The sequence below is a fragment of the Monodon monoceros genome, unplaced genomic scaffold (genome assembly GCF_005190385.1).
Source record: "Monodon monoceros isolate NGI ecotype Baffin Bay Population unplaced genomic scaffold, NGI_Narwhal_1 Super_Scaffold_18, whole genome shotgun sequence".
Taxonomy (NCBI): Eukaryota; Metazoa; Chordata; class Mammalia; order Artiodactyla; family Monodontidae; genus Monodon; species Monodon monoceros.
Genome location: NW_021703774.1, coordinates 59,734,499 through 59,755,691, shown reverse-complemented (window position 1 = coordinate 59,755,691; position 21,193 = coordinate 59,734,499). Strand labels below are relative to the sequence as shown.

The window sequence follows — 21,193 nt, the reverse complement described above, 5'->3', positions numbered from 1 at the left end:
GAGCTTTCTCCCACTTACTTATTCACTTATTTGTTTATATCAGTGTGGACTCATGAACTCCTATTTTATTTAAAGGGCATAATACATTGCTATCATTGTTTATTTTGATCCTTTTATTATCCCAATATTGTCCTAGGAGTCCCTGCAATCTGTTTTCTATGTTTTTTTTTAAACATCTTCCTGTCATTTATGGAGCACTTCCATATTTTCTGGCACAAGATGTTCCAGGCTTATCTTGTTCTTTACCTTCCCCAGCCCTGTAATCGGCTATTTTCTCCAAGGACCCTTGGTTCCTTTAGTGGAGAATGGTATTCAGAAACCAAGATCTGGGCTCTGTGTGCACTGATTGCTACTGGCGTATCATTTCTCCCAGGCCCTCTCAGTGAATCAAACTAAGAAATATATGTATGTATGTATACACATTTATATCTACATCTGTGTATTTACAACTGAAAACCATGAGTTCACACGAATACCTCCCACTCCAATTCAGCACCACAGGGTTCATTCCAGTCCCCACTCCCCTTGCATATTTGTATCTCCCTTCCCCATCAGAGAGAATCTTGTCTCCCACTGGCTTCTACACGTCAATTTCTTTGCTCAATTTCCATATGTAATCAATCTCCCAGTCCCCAGAGGGCCAGTCAAAAGACTTCCTCATGAGGTCGCCAACCCGTGCTGGCTGCCTGCTCCACACTTCAACATCCTCCCTGTGGCCCAACTGTTACCCTGCTACCTTCCTCCTCAATTTACATTTCACATGCTACCATCTTCCTCTGAGAAACCCTCCACTGCCATTCCCTGAACACATAAAAGCACTCAAGCCTTGGTGCTTTCACTTCAGTATATTCAACTCTGTTCCCCACTGGCAGTCACTTGTAGCGGAATGAGCTGTTTTATTTTATTTTTGCCACATTCCCAGGACTTAGGGCTGAAGTATATATGTTTTAAAGTTAGTATTTATAGCCATGAAAGAACATCTGCTTCTTGCTCTTAATTTTCAAAATGGACAAATCAGCAGCACAGTGCGGCCACTTACTAAGAAATGACTGATTGGAGCTCTTTGCAAGTCTGCTTAAAAACTTAGTTACCGCTTAACTTGTACCCTTCCGCGATCTTTTCTCCCACGGGGTCTTTTCTCCCACTGAAGACCCATCTATGGAAAAAGGCTCTGCCTTTGGTTTAAAAGCAAAGATCCTACTAATTTGCTTCATACATTCATCCACTCATTCATTCACCAAATATTTATTTGATGGTAATATGGGCTCCCCTGCCCGGGCTGCTCTGAGGTTTCTTGTTCTTCATTCTGCACTGGCCTGTATTTACTGCTTGGCTGGTTCAGACTACCAGGGTGTGTGAAGTGGGGAGAGTAAAGGAAGTGAGTCCTTGTGAGCCAACCAGTCCCCTACAGAGGGAGGGACACCACCCCCTCAGAGCCACTTTCCCTTCCCCTTGGGTTGTCAGCGTCTCCCAGCACACAGAGCAGCAAGTCAGAACCCCAGATAGATAGCCCAGCAAAAGCAGGGTGTTTACCAGATGGGTTATTTCCATTCTGGCTTCTGGGGACCTTCAGGAGGGGTGGGAAGGGAATATACGGGGAGCACAGTCCCCATACCTTCTCAGGGCTGCTGAAACTGAGCTCTGGGCCTCTGCCCCTCTCCCGGTTTTCCACTCCCTCCTCTCATGAAGGTCTCTGCCTAGGGCCCAAATAACTAGGGAGCAGCATCCCACCCTGAATGTTCTGAGACCCAGGAGCATGGTGGAGGCCGAGCTTATTTGCGTTGTGCGTCATGGGTTCTTACATGGCTGAGGGAAGGCCTGAGCAGGGCGTGGGCTACAGCCGCAAGTCACCTTGACTAACTGTGATGCTATCTAAGTCTAACGGTTTCTTTCGGGTAGGCACTTCCGCCATCCTGTTTGTGAAGCAGAAACCTGTGCTGGGACAGCCCTGTTCTGAGCAGAAAGAAGGACTAGATGGAGGCAGAAAGGAAAATGCCCCATGAGTCAGAGTTAGAAGATATGGGAAGAGACTATGCTCCCATCACCAACTCAGTCCTGCACCTTTAAAAAGAAGAAAAGGAAAAAGAATCACAAGCACGAGTATGCATTGCAAGGTACCAAGAAACTTCCTTTCTTGCTGCCAACTCTGCCCTAGTGCCCTCACCTCTGTAGCTGTGTGGCTGCAATGGGAAGGGACTCACCATTAATTCCTGGGAGTGCAGGCCCCATTCACTGGGCCTTAGAATGCCTGGCAATAAAAGAAATATTGGGTCCCTATTCATTTGAGCTTGTACATGAGGCTAAGCATTATAAAAGTAGCTACTGTTTTCAGAGTGCCTACCAAACTATGTAGGTGAGGCAAATGAGAATCAGAGTGGGTAAGCGACTTGTCTCAGAAAACATAGCTAGAAAGTAGAAGAGCTGGAATTCAACCTTCAATCTGTTTCTCAAATCAAGGGTCTTATCTTTACGCTCAGCTGAGTTAAGTGAACTAGAAAACACTTTGGCATTAGCGCTGTTAGTGTTTTTTGTGGGGTTTTTTTTGTGGTACACGGGCCTCTCACTGTTGAGGCCTCTCCCGTTGCAGAGCACAGGTTCCAGACGCGCAGGCTCAGCGGCCATGGCTCACGGGCCCAGCCGCTCCATGGCATGTGGGACCTTCCCAGACCGGGGCATGAACCCGTGTCCCCTGCATCGGGAGGCGGACTCTCAACCACTGTGCCACCAGGGAAGCCCGGGCTGTTCGTGTTTAGAAAGACAAGCCTTAGAAGATTCTACAGGGAAGAGGTCATATTTCTAAGGCTGGTACCCAAAGAAGCAATCTAAGTGCCCAAAAGTCTGCAGGTCGTGCTGGGTTAAGGAGCAGAATCAGGGCAGTTCTTTGCAGTGTGAGCAAACTCTCAGCTGGTTTCTTTGATCAGTTTCTCCATATATCTTTCTTCACAGTGCTGGTGATCACCTGGCCCACTGTCTCTTTCCCAGGGTGAGTTGGGTCAGGGTTTGGGGTAGGGGTGTGGATGCAAGAACACTGCAGAAAGACACAGAGGCATCCCTGCCAGACGATGCCCTTCACACTCACAGGTCCCTGAAGGCATTCCCCCTCTGCTTCTCTGTGAGCAGTTGGGGGGGATCCAGAAGGGGCACCTAAAGCTGATGGCCAGTGTATGAACTGGTAGCAAAGAGAGAAGCTGCTCCAGATTCCAGTTCCCCTGTTCCTCCCATGCAGCTTTGTTTTCTTCAGCCTCCTTGCTGCCCAGAGAGCTGGGATGGCCCTGGGGGAGGATTGCTATGTTGGGCCTATGGGAATCGGAAGTTCAGGATCTTTTCCTTTGCGCTCTTTCTTAGAGTACAATTAGGAACAGCAAAAGGGCCCTAAGGCAACAAGAAGCTTATGGGGGCTGAAATTCCACAAAATCGAACGCATCAATCATTCGGGGAGAGAGAAAGACTGCTACAGGGAGCTTGGAAAACTGCTTGGATTGCTTGTTTTTCGCTTCCTCCTCCTCTTCCTGATACATAGATGAGAGATGGATAGATTGAGAGTGGCTTCCTGAGAATCTGAGACTGCGAGGTGGAGAGGAAAAGAGATGACAGAGGGGAAGGCGGTCGACGCCGTCCAACACTGAACATTGAATGCACTGTCTGAACAGCCCCTCTTGGGGGGGGGCGGGGGGGGCAGTGGGAGAACAACGTGTCAATCAGGGAGGGTTCTCACTCTCCGCCCAGGAACGCCAGGAAAACCAGGTATGCTGTGAGTGCAAGTTTTCTTTAAATGAGGAAAGACAGGGGGTAGGAATGTACATAAAAGAAGTAAATAGAAAAGACGGGAGATAAAAAGAATGAAAGAACGACTCTAACCTCTAGGGCAAGAAAAATGAAAAGAGGCATGTTAAAGGAGGAAGAGGTGAAGAAGGACTGACACCGGGGCAAACACCAGGGTCTTGGAGAAACTAAGAGAGAAAGAGGGGCCAGGCGGCTGTCCCATCCCCATGTTTGGGCAGATTAATGGAGTCGTGGCTCCCTCGCTTGCGTCCTGACCCGGGAGGGGACAGTATCTGTTTAGATTTGTGTCTAAATTTAAACCCTGATCGTCGGCCTCCTTGCTCCTCCCTCCCCCTCCCCCCCTCCCCCTCCCCCTCCTCCTTCCTCGTTCTCTAGCGCAGGGCGCGGGCGGCCCGAGCAGTCCCACAGCCAGCCAGCCGGGCGCGCAGCCGCCCACTTACGCTGTGCCCGCCGCAGCCGAACCCGGCCCAGGCGGGAGCCGAACGGAGAGCGGGGATCGCGAGCCCCGGCCAGAGCGAGCGCGCGCGGCCGCCGCCGAGTCGGCACCTGGAGGACATGGAGGTAAAGGAGGCGGTGGCGCGCGGGCAGGGCGGCGAGCGGGGCCGGGATCCGAGCGGGGAGCCGGGAGCACCGAGCTCATTGCTGCCGCCCCGGGAGCACGGCGAATGCCCGCCGCTCCCACGCCTCCTGGCCAACTCCGGAGGCTCGCCCCTGGTCCTACCTAGGGGACCCCTCTGATCAGGCAGGGGGTCGGCGGGGGAAGACCTCAAGGAGAGGGGCGGGGCCTTTCTAGAGATAACAGGTATTTTGCTTAGGGACCTAAATGCTTCAGATAAAAAAAGTGCTGTAAACTTTGTAAATGGGCAAACGTGCGACCAGAAACTCTCAAGAAAGCAGAAGCCGCTGGATCTGAAGATGTGGGTATTGAAAGAGAAACAGAACTGTTAACGTGAGGCACTTTTTTTGGCCAGTCCGTTGGCTTCTCTTTTCGATGAACATTGGACTTTTTAGAGTCCGGTCGCCCTCTTGCTTCTCAAGTCCCGCTTCTGTCTGTCACATCTTTCAGAACTTTCTGAAAAGCTCCCCTCGTGGGCAAATGGCGCTCCTTCTGATTAGACTTCAGACTCCCCTGTATGTCCCTGCGTGCATGGGAGTGTGCTGGCCACATATCTGTGTGTGGGGGGGGGCTGCAGGGTGAAGCCCACCACTGCCGGGCCTGGGATTTTCCTGGGACCGCTCCAGTGGGATCCAGGAACCACCCTCCAGTGGAGGAGTGGCCGGGTGTATTCCCCTCCTCCCTGCCTTCTCCACATCCTGAGGCTTCCCCAGATTTTCCCCTTGAAACTGAGTCCTGACATTTAGCCCTAATCCAGTCTTAGCCAGACTTGGGCTTGCTTTTGAAAAGAAGAAAAGAGAAGGTGTGAATGTTACCTAGCTTTCAAGGTGATTCCCACCCTTTCAAAAGCTGAACAGCTGCTTCCAAGGCTGTGGTCAGCACTCTCAAGATTCACAGTCAGTTCTGCTAGCTCTTCCCCGCTCCTGGCTCTACACCAGAGCCCATGTTGGCTCTTCTAAGCGAACCTCACTGCTTGGCCTACAAAGCACTGTGACTTCTCTGTGAGGGCAATAGGTCTGTCCTGGGCAGTTGCATTTAGGCATCCAGCTCTACCAGTTGTCTTCAGGGATCACCCTCAGGGAGGCCTTATAAAGTGCAGGGGACTGTGGGATCCACCAGAGGCTGAGCTAGACCTTCTGGAAACAACTGTAAACTGGCGAAACTCCACGCAGATTAAGGCTGGGAAAGGGTGGGAGGGAAGCCCAGCAGTGGGTGTTCACAAATCTACTCAAAGATAGCCCAGAGCGATAAGATCCTCTCTGGCTGGCTACAGCTTCAGGGCAGAGGAGGGAGATGGCCCCGGGGATGCCCATGGGCTGAGTGAAGGTTCCTGAAGAAGTTGCTTTAGGAGTGGGTTTCCTCCTCTGAAAGTACAGGGTGCCTCAGGCCTCCAGGTAGAGGTACAGTGCGATTTAGGACCTGTCTAATCTCTTGCAGAAATGGATGGAAGATGAGAGCAAAGATTTAGGCTTAAAAGCAGGTTGCTTGCTGCTTGAGGGCCAAATGCAAGTTTGAACTTTGTTCTCGGAAGACACAAGGGACTCCTTCCTAAGGTACTTTTTTCTCCCTCAGTTGAGGAAGGAACAGTGTGTGGCAGAGGCCCTGAAACTGTCGCTTAAGCAACTTCCTGTGTTTGGGGGGTGGTGAAAAGAGAAGGTCCTCCAGTGAACAAACCAAGACATGTAGTCATTGATGGGGGATTCTACCAAGATGGGGGCATTGCTTGGCCAGCCAGGAAGCCTGTCAGTTCGCGCTGAGTCTGTACAGGGCATGGGTTTGCTGGTTGGCAGTGACTGCTTTTGAAGTTCTTTTGTCAAAATGCCTGGAAAAAGAACTGCAACTGCTAGCGCTGGTAAAGGAAGTAAAGAGGAAACCAAGAGGCTGGAGAAGTGACGTTTCTCAGCCAGGACGTAAACTTTTCATGGTGGGACATGATATGCAGGAGTGAGATTTGGGAATTCCTGAAAAATCTCATAGTAAAACCCTCTTTTGAGAGGTGAAACCCACTTTTGAGACCTGCAAGGACCACTATATTTGGTGAGAAATTGAGTTATATTACTTCCCAGTACTAGGAATTTAAACCAGGCCAACAAGAGTTACTCAGCATTCATTCTCTAGAGCCCACTTGCCTACTGGAAGTCTTTGGGAAATCTTTTCTTTTTTTTTCTTTTCTTTTTTTTTTTTTTTTTTTTTGCGGTACGCGGACCTCTCACTGTTGTGGCCTCTCCCGTTGCGGAGCACAGGCTCCGGATGCGCAGGCTCAGCGGCCATGGCTCATGGGCCCAGCCGCTCCGCGGCATGTGGGATCCTCCCGGACCAGGGCACGAACCCGTGTCTCCTGCATCGGCAGGCGGACTTTCAACCACTGCGCCATCAGGGAAGCCCAATCTTTTCTTTTTTTAAGTTACTTTACTGCTATCAACATCAATCATTATTTCAGCCCTCTTTAAGCCCTCTGCAATAAACAAGATAAAGATGCCTTTTAAAAGTTCACAATCCAATAGGGAAAATAAGACTTACCATTATATCTTGTCATGTATATAATTTTCAAATGCTTAAGTGCCAAAGGTATGGCAGTTGCAGACCAAAAGTTCCACGGTATTTCAGCGTTTCTATTAAGTCTCAGAAGAAGTCATAAAAGAAAGGTAGGTGGTGAGGATGAGAAGCCATAAGGAATGGGTGCCCAGAGAACATGCCAGCTTTGTGTAGGAAAGCAGGCCAGTTGGCTGGAGAGGAAAGTGGGGAAGCAGAGAGAGAAAAAAATGAAAGTAATAAGATAAAAACCACAGGGCCTCTGAGTGTAGTGGATGCTGGCCAAGTGGGTGAGTGGGAGCTGGAATTCAAGCCATCTGGAAGAAAGGGTTACTTTTTCTTTGTAAAAAGTCTCCTTGCCTAGCTGTGCCCCAAAGGGGGCCTTTTTCTAATTTAGGCAGAGGCCAGCTGCAGCCCTCAAGGCCAGATAGTGAATGGCCCTGGATTCTGCTCCATGGACAGTAGGAAACTGAGTGGTGTTGAGTAAGATGGCGGCCACCATGTAGCAGGGATGATATGGCAGAAACACCAATGCATAGAGTGAGCCAGGAAACCAGACTCAGGAGCTTCTCTGAGAGTCCAGGCATATTCTGACTTTGAGAGACAGCAAGAATGGAAAAGATGGAAAAGTAAAGGCCACGTGTTATAAGAGAAACCAAAAATGACTTCTGTGTTTGAGCCTGCCAGGGTGCCCAGATGAGCAGAGTTCTCTAAGATGCCAAGGAGAATGGCAGTATTGTTTTTATGCCTCTATAACCCTTTTGTAGGCAGGGACTGTCTTATTGGTCTTTAGGTCTCCAGAGATTTGCACAGTGCCTAGATAATCATATAATTTCTCGAGAAGAACTTGCTTGATAAATGAATTGACAGAAACAGGGAACTCTTCCCCTCTCAGCCTGCAGCTCCAATATCTCTACCTTGGGAACCTTCACAGATGCCCTCAGACTCTACAGCACTCTCGACACTTTTTTCAAACTGAATTAGAGTACCAGGCAGAACTGTAACTGTCTGCTTACCTGGCTCTCTTCCTGGAAAATTCCTTGAGGACTGGGGCCATATCTTATATATCTAGGGCTTGATGGCACTCAAATGCTTGTTGAATGAGTAAATAAATGGTTGAAGATGGGAGAAAGATCAGATATTTTTTTTTAAAAAAAAAAACAAGGTTTAGATATGTTAGTTTTGATTGTTCTAAGCAGGAATGTCCAGCACTCCTTGAGAAGTACAGACCTCTTATAATGAAAATATGATTCTTCTCTAGAAGAGATAATAGGTGAAGTTACTCTGGATAGGAACCCAGAAGGGAGAAATGTATAATAAAAAAAGAGCTGGAGACTTCGGACATCAAAATTAAACTAATATTCTTAGTTGCTTAAATATAAATTGTAGGCAGTACCAAATAACCTGAGAGTGCTTGAAAAAGTTTAATTAAGACACAGACCTACTAGAGAATGGACTTGAGGATATGGTGAGGGGGAAGGGTAAGCTGTGACAAAGTGAGAGAGTGGCATGGACATATATACACTACCAAACGTAAAATAGATAGCTAGTGGGAAGCAGCCATATAGCATAGGGAGATCAGCTCGGTGCTTTGTGACCACCTAGAGGGGTGGGCTAGGGAGGGTGGGAGGCAGGGAGACGCAAGAGGGAAGAGGTATGGGAACATATGTATATGTATAACTGATTCACTTTGTTATAAAGCAGAAACTAACACACCATTGTAAAACAATTATACTCCAATAAAGATGTAAAAAAAAAAAGTTTAATTTTCCACTGAATAAGTAATGAATTTCTAATTTATATGAAGACAGTTAAGGAGCCCTTTTCCTTAAGGTAACTCCAAGTCCTTTCCAGATATTATTTGTCATTCATCCATTTGTTCAGTGTTTATTGAGCATTTATTTTGTACTAGATCTTGTGCAGTAAATGTTAATTAAATATTTGGCTGTCATGTCTTTTCATCCTCACAGACTATCAGTATTACTGATGATGGGTCTGTGTGTATGCGTACATGCTGGTACATATAATGTGTTCATTTGGTAACCTACTTTTTCAATGATATATTTTTACTTCTTTAATTTTTTTTTTTTTCTTTTTGACTGCGCCAGGAAGCTCAGAGTCCCAACCACTGGACCGCCAGGGAATTCCCATACTTCATTAAATATCTTCTACCACAATTTCACCAACAGCCTTTGCTGGTTCTGGACCCAGCCTGTCACTGAGCCATGTGTTGGCTGCTGGCTGGAGCCTATGGCTCATAATTAGGGATTGCTTGGCCTCTGGGAGCTGGAGCTTGGCTGGTGGACTTGCAGGCCTGGCCAAGTACCCCGCACATTCCTGTCTGGCTCCCACTCTGTGGGACCCTCCAAGTACCACCGGCTTCCACTTAACAGGCACTTGCATTCACTGGACCGCAATGACAGGGGGAAGTTCGGGTAGGCAGACTGGAAGGGCCCAGGCGCTATCGCAGGAGGGGGTGAGCCTGCATTCCTGGAGTGGAGTCAGGTTTCAGAGCCCGATCCGCAGCGTGGCTCCTCGCAGCCAGGCGAGCCAGAGTCTGGCGAGCGCGGTTCCGTGGGAAATCTGAACACTGGCGGCTCAGCAGCCCGGTAATCTTATCAGGGCCTCAAGAGAACGTTTAGGTTCCAGAGAAATCTGAAGGCAGATCTGCCTTCCTAAAGTAATAGTTTTGGGTTTGCAGAGTCAGCTTGACCACCTCTACTCAACTCATTAGAATTTGAACATCTCAGAGCTCTGGGTGGAACGAAACAATCTCTAATTGCCATACTGTAAAGGAGAAAACAAGAAGCAGAGACTGAGGCTGCCTGGGGATTTAGGCACCACTGGACCTTTGGAAAGCCAACAGCTTGCAATTTTTCTCTCACCTGGGGAGGAGTAGTTCAGCCTAAACCTTAAGAGGTAGAATGGTCAGTTTCATCACAAAATCAATATCCACCTCATGTTTGGCCTTCAGAGAGTTATGTAGAAGTTTTTAATCTCTCTCTGCAGAAGAAGATACAATGAAACTGCTAATACAGTACTAAGGCTTGGTCACCAGCATCAGTATTATTGCTCTAGGGCCCTACAGGAGCTCATCTCCCCAGTGGATCTACCTGAGTCACGCCAGGGGGGACAGTGCCCTCATACCGTGGTCTTTGGGGGGAGTGAGCTCCCCATCTTTTTCCTTTTGGGTTTCCTGAATATCTATCTCCTGGGCATTGTGGGAAATGACTGCTGAGCCGCTGAGGCTCACCTGTAAAGTCTCACTTGCATGGGTCAAATCTTATCTTGAGGGAAGGGGCTCCAGCCTCTGCAATTTCAAGCTCTGGCGCCTCCATAGGAGAGGTGAGATGGCCATTCAGGGCCTTTACACCTGTAAGAGACCCTCCTGAGATGCCATCAGAGCCCATCCTTAATGGAGAATGTTGTGGACCCCAGGCTGGAAGCACTAAGAAGTTCCAGACCTTGGAACTGGACATTCTCTCCACCCAAGATGCCCTTCATTTTGAACCTGCTTGTAACCATATCGGGGCCACCTTCTTGGCCTTGGGGTAGCAATCACATATCTCTCTTAAGCTGGATCTTCCGTAATCGATTGATAGCAAGTCATAGGACACCACACACTAGCTCTTTTAATTAGGTCCAACAGACATGCGTTGAGGCCGTACTGCCTGGCAGGCAGTGGAGATACTCGGCAGGCAGTGGAGATACGAAGATGAATGTTTCACCCTGCTGGTCTCTGAAGAGCTCAGGTCTAAGAAGGGGGGCAACCACCTACAGGCGTGTGGAGAACAGGAGTTTGAGTTCATGTGGACAGAGGAGAGGTGCCATACCCCGCCTGGGGTTCAGGGGGCTTCCTGTGAGAGATGTTTCTAAGTGGAGTCTGGAGGGATGCGTAGGAGTTGATCAAGTGCAGACATTTGGGAAGAGCCTTCCAGTCAGAGGGAATGACGAGCAAAGCACTGATGCTAGCAACAACATGGTATGAGTTACCAGCGGTTCGTTTCTGGAGGATAAAGCAAGATAAAGGTATTTGAAGTTGGGGGACTAGATGAGGGATAAGAGAAATATAAGTTACAGTTCCTGCCATAAAAGGAGCTCTCTTCTGTTTGGGGAAACAAGATATACACATATGACACAACAGAAAAAAATACAAGATTGTATCCTGATAAGCTCTCAGGTGTGTGGGAGTTCAAAGTCAGCTTCTCTAATGGAAGCTAGAGAGAACTTGCTTCCTGTGCTGGGGATTCCCCCAACAAGTGTGGCTCTTCCCAGGCCCCCTGGCAGCCCTGGTGGTGCACAGCTAACAGGGGATCTCAACCCAGTGATTAGCACACTCGGCCTGGGACCTGCACTTAAAAGCTTTTGCTGAGGATATCTAATTTGAAATAGGCTCCAGGCCCCAAGGGAATGCCTTTGGTCACCCCCCAAGGCCCTCTTGCCTTCTCTGGCAGAAAGAGGCCTCTGGGAATAAACCACATTCACCCAAAAACCTCCTCTTTCAATTCACACCTCCACCTGCAGCCCCACTCATTCCTCCCACCGTGATCACACATCCTGTGCATGCTCCAAGAAGCCAGCATTTCTCCTTTTTGTCCAAAGGCAGAACAGGGACAAGCTGAGGTGGGCCCAGGAACAGCAGCCAGCCACGTGCATCAGCCTGGGCTGGGCCCAGCGAAACAGTGCAACATAAACGAGAAGCTGAGCCTTGTGGCTTGCTGTTAAACAACCCAAGCACCCACACCAGAGGTCACAGAGAATTTATATCTCTCAACATGCCATAGAGGGCTTCCAGCTTCCTTGGGGCCTCCCTGCTAGACCCTTACCCTCCATAGTTCATTCCAAGCACATGAGCCAGATGGACAGTTCTCCCACCTTGATGGGGCCACGCACACCACACACACACCCCCGCCTCCATCTCTGAAATACATTTCCAGGCTTCAGGCTTCTGGCTTGTCTTGCTTTCGAGATATGTTTTGATGGATAATGGGAAATCCATTTCTGAGCATCCATACTGATGTCAGTGTGGGAGAAACCTAAAGCTTGCTGCATGGTAATCACTACCACTTGTTGAATGCCTACTTATATACAGAAGTTTTGCATAAGTTTATCTTTTTAATCCTCATAAAGTCCTATTCCATCTGGTTTCTCTTTTTTTTAAGGGTGTTTTTTTTTTAACTTATTTGATTTTTGGCTGTGTTGGGTCTTCGTTGCTGCGTGCGGGCTTTCCCTGGTTGTGGCGAGTGGGGGCTGCTCTTCACTGCGGTGCGCAGGCTTCTCGTTGCGGTGGCTTCTCTTGTTGTGGAGCATGGCCTCTAGGAGTGCAGGCTTCAGTAGTTGTGGCATGTGGGCTCCGTAGTTGTGGCACATGGGCTTAGCTGCTCTGCGGCATGTGGAATCTTCCTGGACGAGGGCTTGAACCGGTGTCCCCTGCATGGGCAGGCGGATTCTTAACCACTGCGCCGCCAGGGAAGCCCCTTTATCATTGTTCTAAGCAACAAGTGCCAAGAGATCTGGAGCTAAGTCTGGGAGGGCCCCACCGCACCAGGGGCAGTACTACACCCTGTCCTACTAGCCTTCCTTTCTGTGATGCCCTCAAGGGGTCTCTCTGGAGGAGTCCTTGGCCCCTGCTGCCTAGTCATGCCTGAATCCCCTCACAAAAGCCTGAATTGAAGTACTTGGGAGGAGAGGAACAAGGATGATTCCAAGCCCTTGTGGAAATGCATGGGAGACTCAGAGGGATCCCAGTGCTCCAGGCTACTATAGACTGAATGCCAAAGTGCTGCCCAGATGGGCATCTAAAACCAGTGGAGTTGGCAGATGCATGAGTTTGCTAGGGCTGTCATAACACATGACCACAAATGAGGTCACAGAAATCTATTCTCTCACAGTTCTGGAGGCCAGATATCTGAAATCAAGGTGTCACAGGAGACCCTAGGGGAGAATCCATTCCACACCTCCTATAGCTCCTGGTGGTTGTGGCTTTCTTGGCTTGTGGCCACTCTAATCTTTGCCTCTTGTTCACTTCACCTGCTCTGTGAGTCTCTCATAGGGACATGTGTCATTGGATTTAGGACCCACACTGATAAGCCAGGATGATTTCAGGATGAAGAGCTACTTAAGATTATCTGGGATCAGGACTTCCCTGCTGGTCCAGTGGTTAAAACTCTGCTTTCCAATGCAGGGTGTGCGGGTTCAGTCCCTGGCCAGGGAACTAAATCCCACATGCCTTGGGGTGTGACCAAAAATTAAAAAAAAAAAAAAAAAAAGATTATCTGGGATCATCTCCACCCTCAGAGAAGATTGTGCCTAGCAAGATTATAGAATTAGGGCTTCCCTGGTGGCGCAGTGGTTGAGAGTCCGCCTGCCGATGCAGGCGACGCGGGTTTGTGCCCCGGTCCGGGAAGATCCCACAAGCGGCTGGGCCCGTGAACCATGGCTGCTGAGCCTGCGCATCCGGAGCCTGTGCCTCGCAACGGGAGAGGCCACAACAGTGAGAGGCCCGCGTACCGCAAAAGAAAAAGATTATAGAATTACATTTTATGTGATCTCATTTGATATTCTGTGATCAAGTACCTTATTCATGCATTCTTCCATTCATTCATTTAAGAACATGTACTGAGCAGCTACCAAATGAGAATTTATAAGACACAGTGCCTGTTCTCAAGATCCATACAGTCTGGAGGAAGAGAGCAGGGCAGAAATGGAAACAATGATTGCAGAACGATGTGATGGGCTCTGTAAAGTCAGTGTGTAAGCAGTCCAATTGGACAAGTGAGGACAGGTGATTGTAGCGGTCTAGGCAGGCTAGCGTCACTGTAAAACAATTCCATAGTCTTACTTGTTGAAAACAATGAAGGCTTGTTTCTCACTCTGCGGAGGCTTGGCTGGGGACTCTGCTCCATGTCACTGTCGTCCTCCCTGTGGGACCCAGGTTGACAGAGCAGCCACCATATGGAACATTGTCAGTTATCATAGCAGAGGGAGGGAGGGTTCCAAAGGACTTGCCCCGGCCGTGGCTCTGGCCTGGAAGGGTTGGAACGAGCCACATCAACTCGACCACAGGGATGAGGAAGTGCAATCCTCCCACATGCCCCACATGACGAGAGCTAGATACGTTTCGTGACCATCCTTTGGGTCCTGGTGGAATCTTAGAAGATTTCACAGAGCAGATGATCTTTGAGTTGGTCTGGAAGTAAGACTTGTGTCTTTCAGGCTGACAAAGGTGTGAAGGCTGAGGAAGAAAGCATTTATCTGTGCCACTCCGGGCTCACTCCCTTGAGACTTAACAAAATTCTCATGGTAAGAGATGTCCTTCCTGATTAAAACGAAAGCTGCTTTGCAGGCACAAAAAAATGTTTTTGGTGATTTCAGTTATTTTTCATGCTTTGAGATGTGATAAGGAGGAGTAGGTAGGTTTGAAAGGGAAGTCAGAGGGTGAATAGAATATATGCCCCATTTCTATAGGTTAAAATATCAATGAAGGGCTTCCTTGGTGGTGTAGTGGTTGAGAGTCCGCCTGCCGATGCAGGGGACACGGGTTCATGCCCTGGTCCGGGAAGATCCCACATGCCGCGGAGAGGCTGGGCCCGTGAGCCATGGCCACTGAGTCTGCGCATCCGGAGCCTGTGCTCTGCAGCGGGAAAGGCCACAGTGGTGAGAGGCCTGTGTACCGCAAAAAAAAACCACAAAGAATCAGTGAAATAGACATAAGCCATTAGGTGCAGCTGTTCAAAATGTTTCTCAAATATCTTAGCCCCAGAACAGCCAATACCATAGGCCATGCCATCAAGAGAGACGGCTTACAGGCATCCTTTTTGATTTGGAAGTGCTCCCCCATAGTGAATAGGGAATCTATGCCTTTTTCTACATGTAGTTATATAACACTCGGAATTGCCTTCTTTTCCCCTATAAGCCTGTAAATAAGCCCTGCCCTTGGTGCCTAAGGAAGGGGTTAGTGAAAGTCAGCCTGTGAATAACATGGACATTAGGCAATGGAATTTGAAGGAAATGGAAACACCAGGTTGCCTTCTGCCCTCTGTTCTTTTTAGGTTTCCTTTGTTGGTTGATTGCATCTGGGATAGGCCAAGGGTGTTGCTGTGTAGAGAGATAAACCATGAGACCTGAGTTTCAGGTCCAGAGTCAGTGACTAGCCTTAGGGTTCTTGTTGGTCCCTCTGTCTGTAAAACTGGTACCTGCTTTCCCTACCTTATAGAGCTATTTTGAAAAGAAAGTAAGATCATGCATCATAAATAAGATACTTTTTAAAAATTTTATTTATTATTTTTGGTTGCATTGGGTCTTCGTTGCTGTGTGCGGGCTTTCTCTAGTTGCTGCGAGCGGGGCCTACTCTTCATTGCGATGTGCAGGCTTCTCATTGCCGTGGCTTCTCTTGTTGTGGAGCACGGGCTCTGGGTGTGTGGGCTTCAGTAGTTGTGGCACACAGGCTCAGTAGTTGTGGCTCGTGGGCTCTAGAGTGCATGCTCAATAGTTGTGGCACACGGTCTTAGTTGCTCCATGGCATGTGGGATGTTCCCGGACCAGGGCTCAAACTGTGTCCCCTGCATTGTCAGGTGAGTTCTTAACCACTGCACCACCAGGGAAGCCCAAGATACTTTTATAAAGTACTTTAAGGTACTTTATATCCCATATATATAAAATATCCCATAAAGTCATGGTGGTATGATTATTAATATCCATTACATGGAGATTGTGCAAAATTGTAACAACCCTGAGTGTCTTCTGTAAGAAAGCTCTGGTGTTCTGTTTGCCTAATAGAAGGTGGCAGAGGGAGTACAAAGAAGGTGATGTTGGAGAATATGAGCAAAGCTAAGGCTTCCATTATGGACCAAAAAGGACACACAAAAGAGGCTTTGATTTGTGCAGTGGTGATAAGGAAAATACTTTACAATTCTGCCGTGCTTTTTTGTCAAAGCACTTTCCCATATCTCTTAATTTAAAGCTCTAAAAATTCCCATCGTTGGCTCTAGTATGCTACAATGCACATAGTACAGTTGAACCTTGAACAACATGGGTTTGAACTGCATGGGTCCACTTATACTTGGATTTCTTTCACTAAGTGCATCGTACTATAGTCCTACATGATCCACGGTTAGTTGAACCCGTGAGTTTAGAACTTTGGATACAGAGGGTTGACTATAAAGTTATACATGGATTTTCACAGATTATTGACTTTGGGGGAAGGAGGGGGTTTCTTACCCTTTCGTTGTTCAAGGGTCAACTGTATGTATCAACACACCCTTTTGAATGAACACAGGAATGCTTCATATTGCTTCATATTGCTTCAAGGTAGCACAATGTAGGGGTTAAGAGCACAGATCCAGGAGCCAGACAGCTGGATTTGAATCCTGACTTTGCCAGCTACTAGCTTGTGGCCTCTCTGTGCCTTGGTTTTCCCATCTGTAAAAATGGAAATAATCATAGTACCTACATGATTGAATTGTGAGGCTTAAATGAATTAATACCAATGTACCTCAGTATCTACAGGGGATTGGTTCCAGGACCCCACCCCCCTCAGGTTCTGTGGATGCTCAAGTCCTTATATAAAATGGCATGGTGTTTACATATAACCTACACACATTCTCCCATATACTTGAAATCATCTCTAGATTACTTATAATACCCAACACAATGTAAATGCTGTGTAAATAGTTGCTGACCCGTGGCAAATTCAAGTTTTGCTTTTTGGAACTTTCTGAACATTTTTTTCTGAATATTTTTGACTCACAGTGGTTGAATCTAAGGATACAGAACCTGTGGATACAAAGGGCCAACTGTATCTGTGTAAAGTGTTTAGAACAGCGCCTGGCGCATAGTTGATGTGATATGATTGTTGAATAAAGTTTTTATAGTCATTTAAAAGAGAATGGCCTCTTTTGCTTTCGGTGCAGCTTTGACTGGGACCCAGGATGGGCTGAAGTTCTCCAGCCTGAGAGTGTTGGGTGGAAGGGTGGTTAGTGCCCGCTGCATGCTGACCTCTGCTGGTGGAGCTCTCTGGACTTCTGTATGTGGTTGGTCCTCGGAGGCAGTGCTGGAACAGTACCCACAGAAGTCCAGACTAGAACCAAGGAAACAGCCCCGGGGGAGCCTTAGGCATGGAACAGCAGCTGCAGGCTCACAGCGCATCCAGGGCCTGCAAGAAGAAGGGAGTATTATTGGCTCAATAAATGCATTTCAAAGAAAGGGAGACAGCAAGTGTATTCTGTGGTTCACCCTGGTAGAGCAGGTGAAATGAGGAGGTAGGAAAAGGGAAGAAGACAGTCCAACTGAAGTATGGCATCCCTTCCTCTTTCTCCTTCTTGCTTACATTGGTCACCCCTTCCCTGACCTGTCCTCACCTTTCACACCTGCATGGGAGTCCCCTGCTGGGGAGCTGAACAGGGTGGGATTCTGTGATTGCAAAGGCAGCTAGCTGCAGGGATTGGAGACTGAGAAGCTAACCATTCAGAGCCCTTCTCAGCTGACATCAGTCTCAGCTTGACATCAATCCCGAGCTTCCTGCTGTGCTGAAGGAATTAAGTGCCTTCATATGCCAGCAAGGGTTTTCTGGTTTCTCAAATAGTCAGGGTAGCTCAACCTGCTCTGAATTCATCCTGCCAAAATAATTACTTGCAGTAAGTAATGCAAGTAAGGGGTTTTGGTAAGATGGACTCAGAGGTGGTTGAGCTACCTAACTCCTAGCGTAGCTTCACTGTACTTTTTTTTTTTTAATAAATTTATTTATTTTATTTTTGGCTGCATTGAGTCTTTGTGGCTGCACATGGGCTTTCTCTAGTTGCAGGGAGCGGGGGCTCTTTGTTGCCGTGCACAGGCTTCTCATTGCGGTAGCTTCTCTTGTTGCGGAGCACGGGCTTTAGGCTCATGGGCTTCAGTAGTTGTGGTGCACGAGGGCTTAGTTGCTCCACACCATGTGGGATCTTCCCAGACCAGGGCTCGAACACCGTGTCCCCTGCATTGGCAGGCGTATTCTCAACTATTGCGCCACCAGGGAAGCCCAGCTTCATTGCACTTTGCATCCCAGGTCCTTCCCAAGGGAAGTCTCCAAGGGCAGGCCACCGGGCTCTGTTGTTGGCCCTGGCTTGTTAAACATTTTTGTTAATGACTTGGATGAAAAATAGAAAGAAACCAGATGACCCACAGCTGGGATAGTTAATATGATAGATGACATATTCAAGTTCAAAATGATTTATATAGGATGGTATGCCGGGGCCAAAACCAACATAACGAAATTAAGCAGGAATGAACGTCAAGCCCTCTGCTTAGCTTTGGAATGTCAGGCACCAGCGTAGGCCAGACCTGGCTTGGAAATACACACTCATTTGTTCAGTCAATTCCACATATATTTATCGGACCCACTGTGTGAAAGATGCTGTCTGGATCCTCAGAGGGAGTCAGATATAAAAATAGGATCTCAATAAGCTGAAGGTTTAGTAGCGGTGCAGGGAAGTGATACGATGCATCTCCAAATAAATACAGGGTACCGGGTATGAAGTGTCATGTAAGTGACAAGACCACAGGTCTGGGGGTCTTTCTCAGAGACAGATCATGCTCAGCTGGTGCAACTGGAGAAGGCTTCATGGGAGAGGGTGAGTTCACAGTGGGCACTGAAAACCAGGAGTTTGTTTCTAAGCAGGTAGCTATAGTGAAGGGCAAAGAAGTAACAGTAGTGGGCAGCTAAGTGATAAATTGGGGGAGTGGGGAGCTATGAGTACCCTCAGTGACCGAGTGGGCATGTGTGCACACATGTGTGCGTGAGTGAAACTGCCAAAGAGAGGATAAAACTACACTGTGCACAGACCAGAAAGACAGTGTGATAACGTGGGCTTTCTTCAGTGGGTACTGAGGGTCTTTGAAAAGGGGGCTTCCGGAATCAAAGGAGCGCTGGAGGCCCGTTCACCTGGCCCCAGTGTGCAGGATGAGTAGGTGGGAGACTCCAGAGGCTGGAATACCAGTTGAGAGGCTAAAGCACCAATGAGAGAGGGCCTTGAGATTGGAAAGGCAATGAAACTGTGGAATAAACTGAGGCAAGGACTCGCAGTATTTGGCATTTGGTGGGAGGCTGCCGTGGGTGTTAGGGTTCGAGAGAAAGTGATCAGCGTGACTGCATTTTCAGTCCGGGAGCAAGGAGAAGGATTGGGCTGGCTTGGGTGGCGGAGAGGCTGCATTTCGGTTGAGGCCTTGACGGGACGTTCAGAATTGGAAATTCAAAACTGGAGCGTGGAAGGGCATTGGGCTGAGATGGGTTCAGCAGTCATCTGCACAGAAGTGGCCTCTGCAGCCCGAGCAGTGAGAGGCCACTGTAAAGCAAGGAGCAGGCCAAGGACAATGCTGTGGGCATCCCTCACATTTGAGGAACACCAGGACGACTTAAGTTAGTGAAGGACCAGTTTATGTGCAGAGGGCTGGGAGTTTTAGCTGACCACAAGCTTCCCGTAACCTAACCCTTTTCTTTAAAAAAAAAAAAAAAAAAAAAGGGTCAGTCTCAGGCTTTATCTCTGTATCCCACAAATGTAGGACTTAAAGTTTTTCATCCTGCCCAGATGACCTCTCCAGGACTCTCTGTGTGATCACATCTCCTTTCCCCTAACCCTCTCTCAGCTCCGGGAATGGAGGCCTCAAGGGAATGGGCCTCAGTACTTCTAGACTGTCACCTGAGGCTGGGATGTGGTAGCCGAGGTTCAGAGAAAGGAGGGAGAGGGGACAGAATTATTTGTCCATTAGGCAAAGGTCTTTTAAGTGCTTTTAGTGGCAATCAGGTCGTGGGTCCCACATCAGATTAATTTATAGATGCACAGCCACACACTGGGAATGTCTGAATGAGGCATGTTCTTGTTATTATTTTAAAAACAATGATAAGACCACAACCAACAAAAAGATCCTTTTCTGAAAAATCCTAGGACTTGGTGTTCAGGGGTTTCCCTTTAGTTTTAAAATATTACTTCATTATTAACCTAATGTTAAACATTTTAAGGTAAAATTGTTAGAATTATCATCCTAACACAGCTAAATTTTTTCTCTTTTTCTTGCTCCCTTCTGATCCTCCATTTTACCCCCTTTATCATTAAAAAAAAAAAAACTGGGAGAAAAAGACAATACTACTTAATATAACGACTATGTCATTATTTTTAGCCATATATGTAATTCTTACAAAATTATAAGTGTCTATACAACTCTGTACTGTATCTTTTCACCTAATGCTATTTCCAAGACAATATCCTTGTTCTACAGAGTCACATTTTCACTTAAAATGTCTGCATGATATTCTATTACACAAATATAACATCATTTAATCATTTTTCTATTTTGGGACATGGCATTTGCTTCCCTTTTCTCCTTATTGTAAATAACATAGCTATAAACAGTACATGTATCTTTTTTTCTTCTCTTGAATAGTTTCTTTGGAAGCAATTCCCAGGAGTGGAATTATTAGGCCAAAGGATATGGTTCTTGGTAAATGTTGCCAAATTAGCCCTGGGCTGCCTTCCTTCTGCAAAGGCTCACTGTGCCTGGTACACAAATTGCAGACTTAGCGAGGTGTGCCGGGAAGACAACGTGAGGTGGAGGCTGGTTCAGCACAGAGCCCCATCTTCCCACTGTACTCCTGTGGGTTCCCCATCCTGCCAACAGGGAGGGGGAGGGGAGGGCAGGAAAGGGGTGTGGACACCCTGGGAAATGAAGCAACCATCTGGACTTCCTGCTGGAGCAGCTGTAGATGATAGGGGGAAATTATGTACCAGCGAGATGGGGGCAGGGCAGAGTGAGCCTGGGGTCACCCAGAACCTCACCCACCATCAAGGATGGAAGCAGAAGAGCCTGCTTGGGCTGGCCTCTAGGAAGCAACGACCCGCTCCTAGGAAATCCCTTGCTGTGGTGGGCAAGAGTGGTCTGGGTTAGGGAGGAGAAACAGTCACCCACTCACTCCCTCACTTCATAAGGATTTCAGGAGTGCCCACTGTGTAAGGTTCTCTGCTGAGAATTCTGGACACAAAAGGGAATACAACTGGGATCCTGCCCTTGGAGAGCCTGCGGTCTAGTAAGGGAATCAGAAGGATAACAGGTGATTATAAGAGTTTGGTCAAGTATGCTGATAAATCTGTGCTCAGGACACAGATTTGGGTGTGACCTGGGGGCAGGAAAGACTTCCCAAAGGAGGAAGGTTGAGGAGGGGCTGGAGAGCTGAAGAGGGAAGAGAAGGATGTTGCAGCTGGAAGGAGAGGCAGGAGAGAGGAGGGCATTGGAAGT

The 21,193-nt window shown here is 47.9% G+C and overlaps 1 protein-coding gene across 3 annotated transcripts in view; it reads left to right on the top strand.

The window, feature by feature from the left end:
* Positions 1–1,918: 1,918 nt before the first annotated feature.
* Positions 1,919–21,193, top strand: part of RCSD1 (RCSD domain containing 1) — a 67,133-nt gene continuing 47,858 nt past the window's right edge. Inside the window, exons 1-3 of one of the 3 annotated variants that reach the window (XM_029230920.1) lie at positions 1,919–2,114; positions 2,947–2,983; positions 4,164–4,344. In XM_029230920.1, coding sequence (XP_029086753.1) covers positions 2,033–2,114; positions 2,947–2,983; positions 4,164–4,344 — 300 coding nt within the window. In that variant the 5' untranslated portion in view covers positions 1,919–2,032. Of the gene's footprint in view, positions 2,115–2,946; positions 2,984–4,158; positions 4,345–21,193 lie in introns of all 3 variants that reach the window. The other 2 variants (XM_029230918.1, XM_029230919.1) reach the window with 2 other exon arrangements.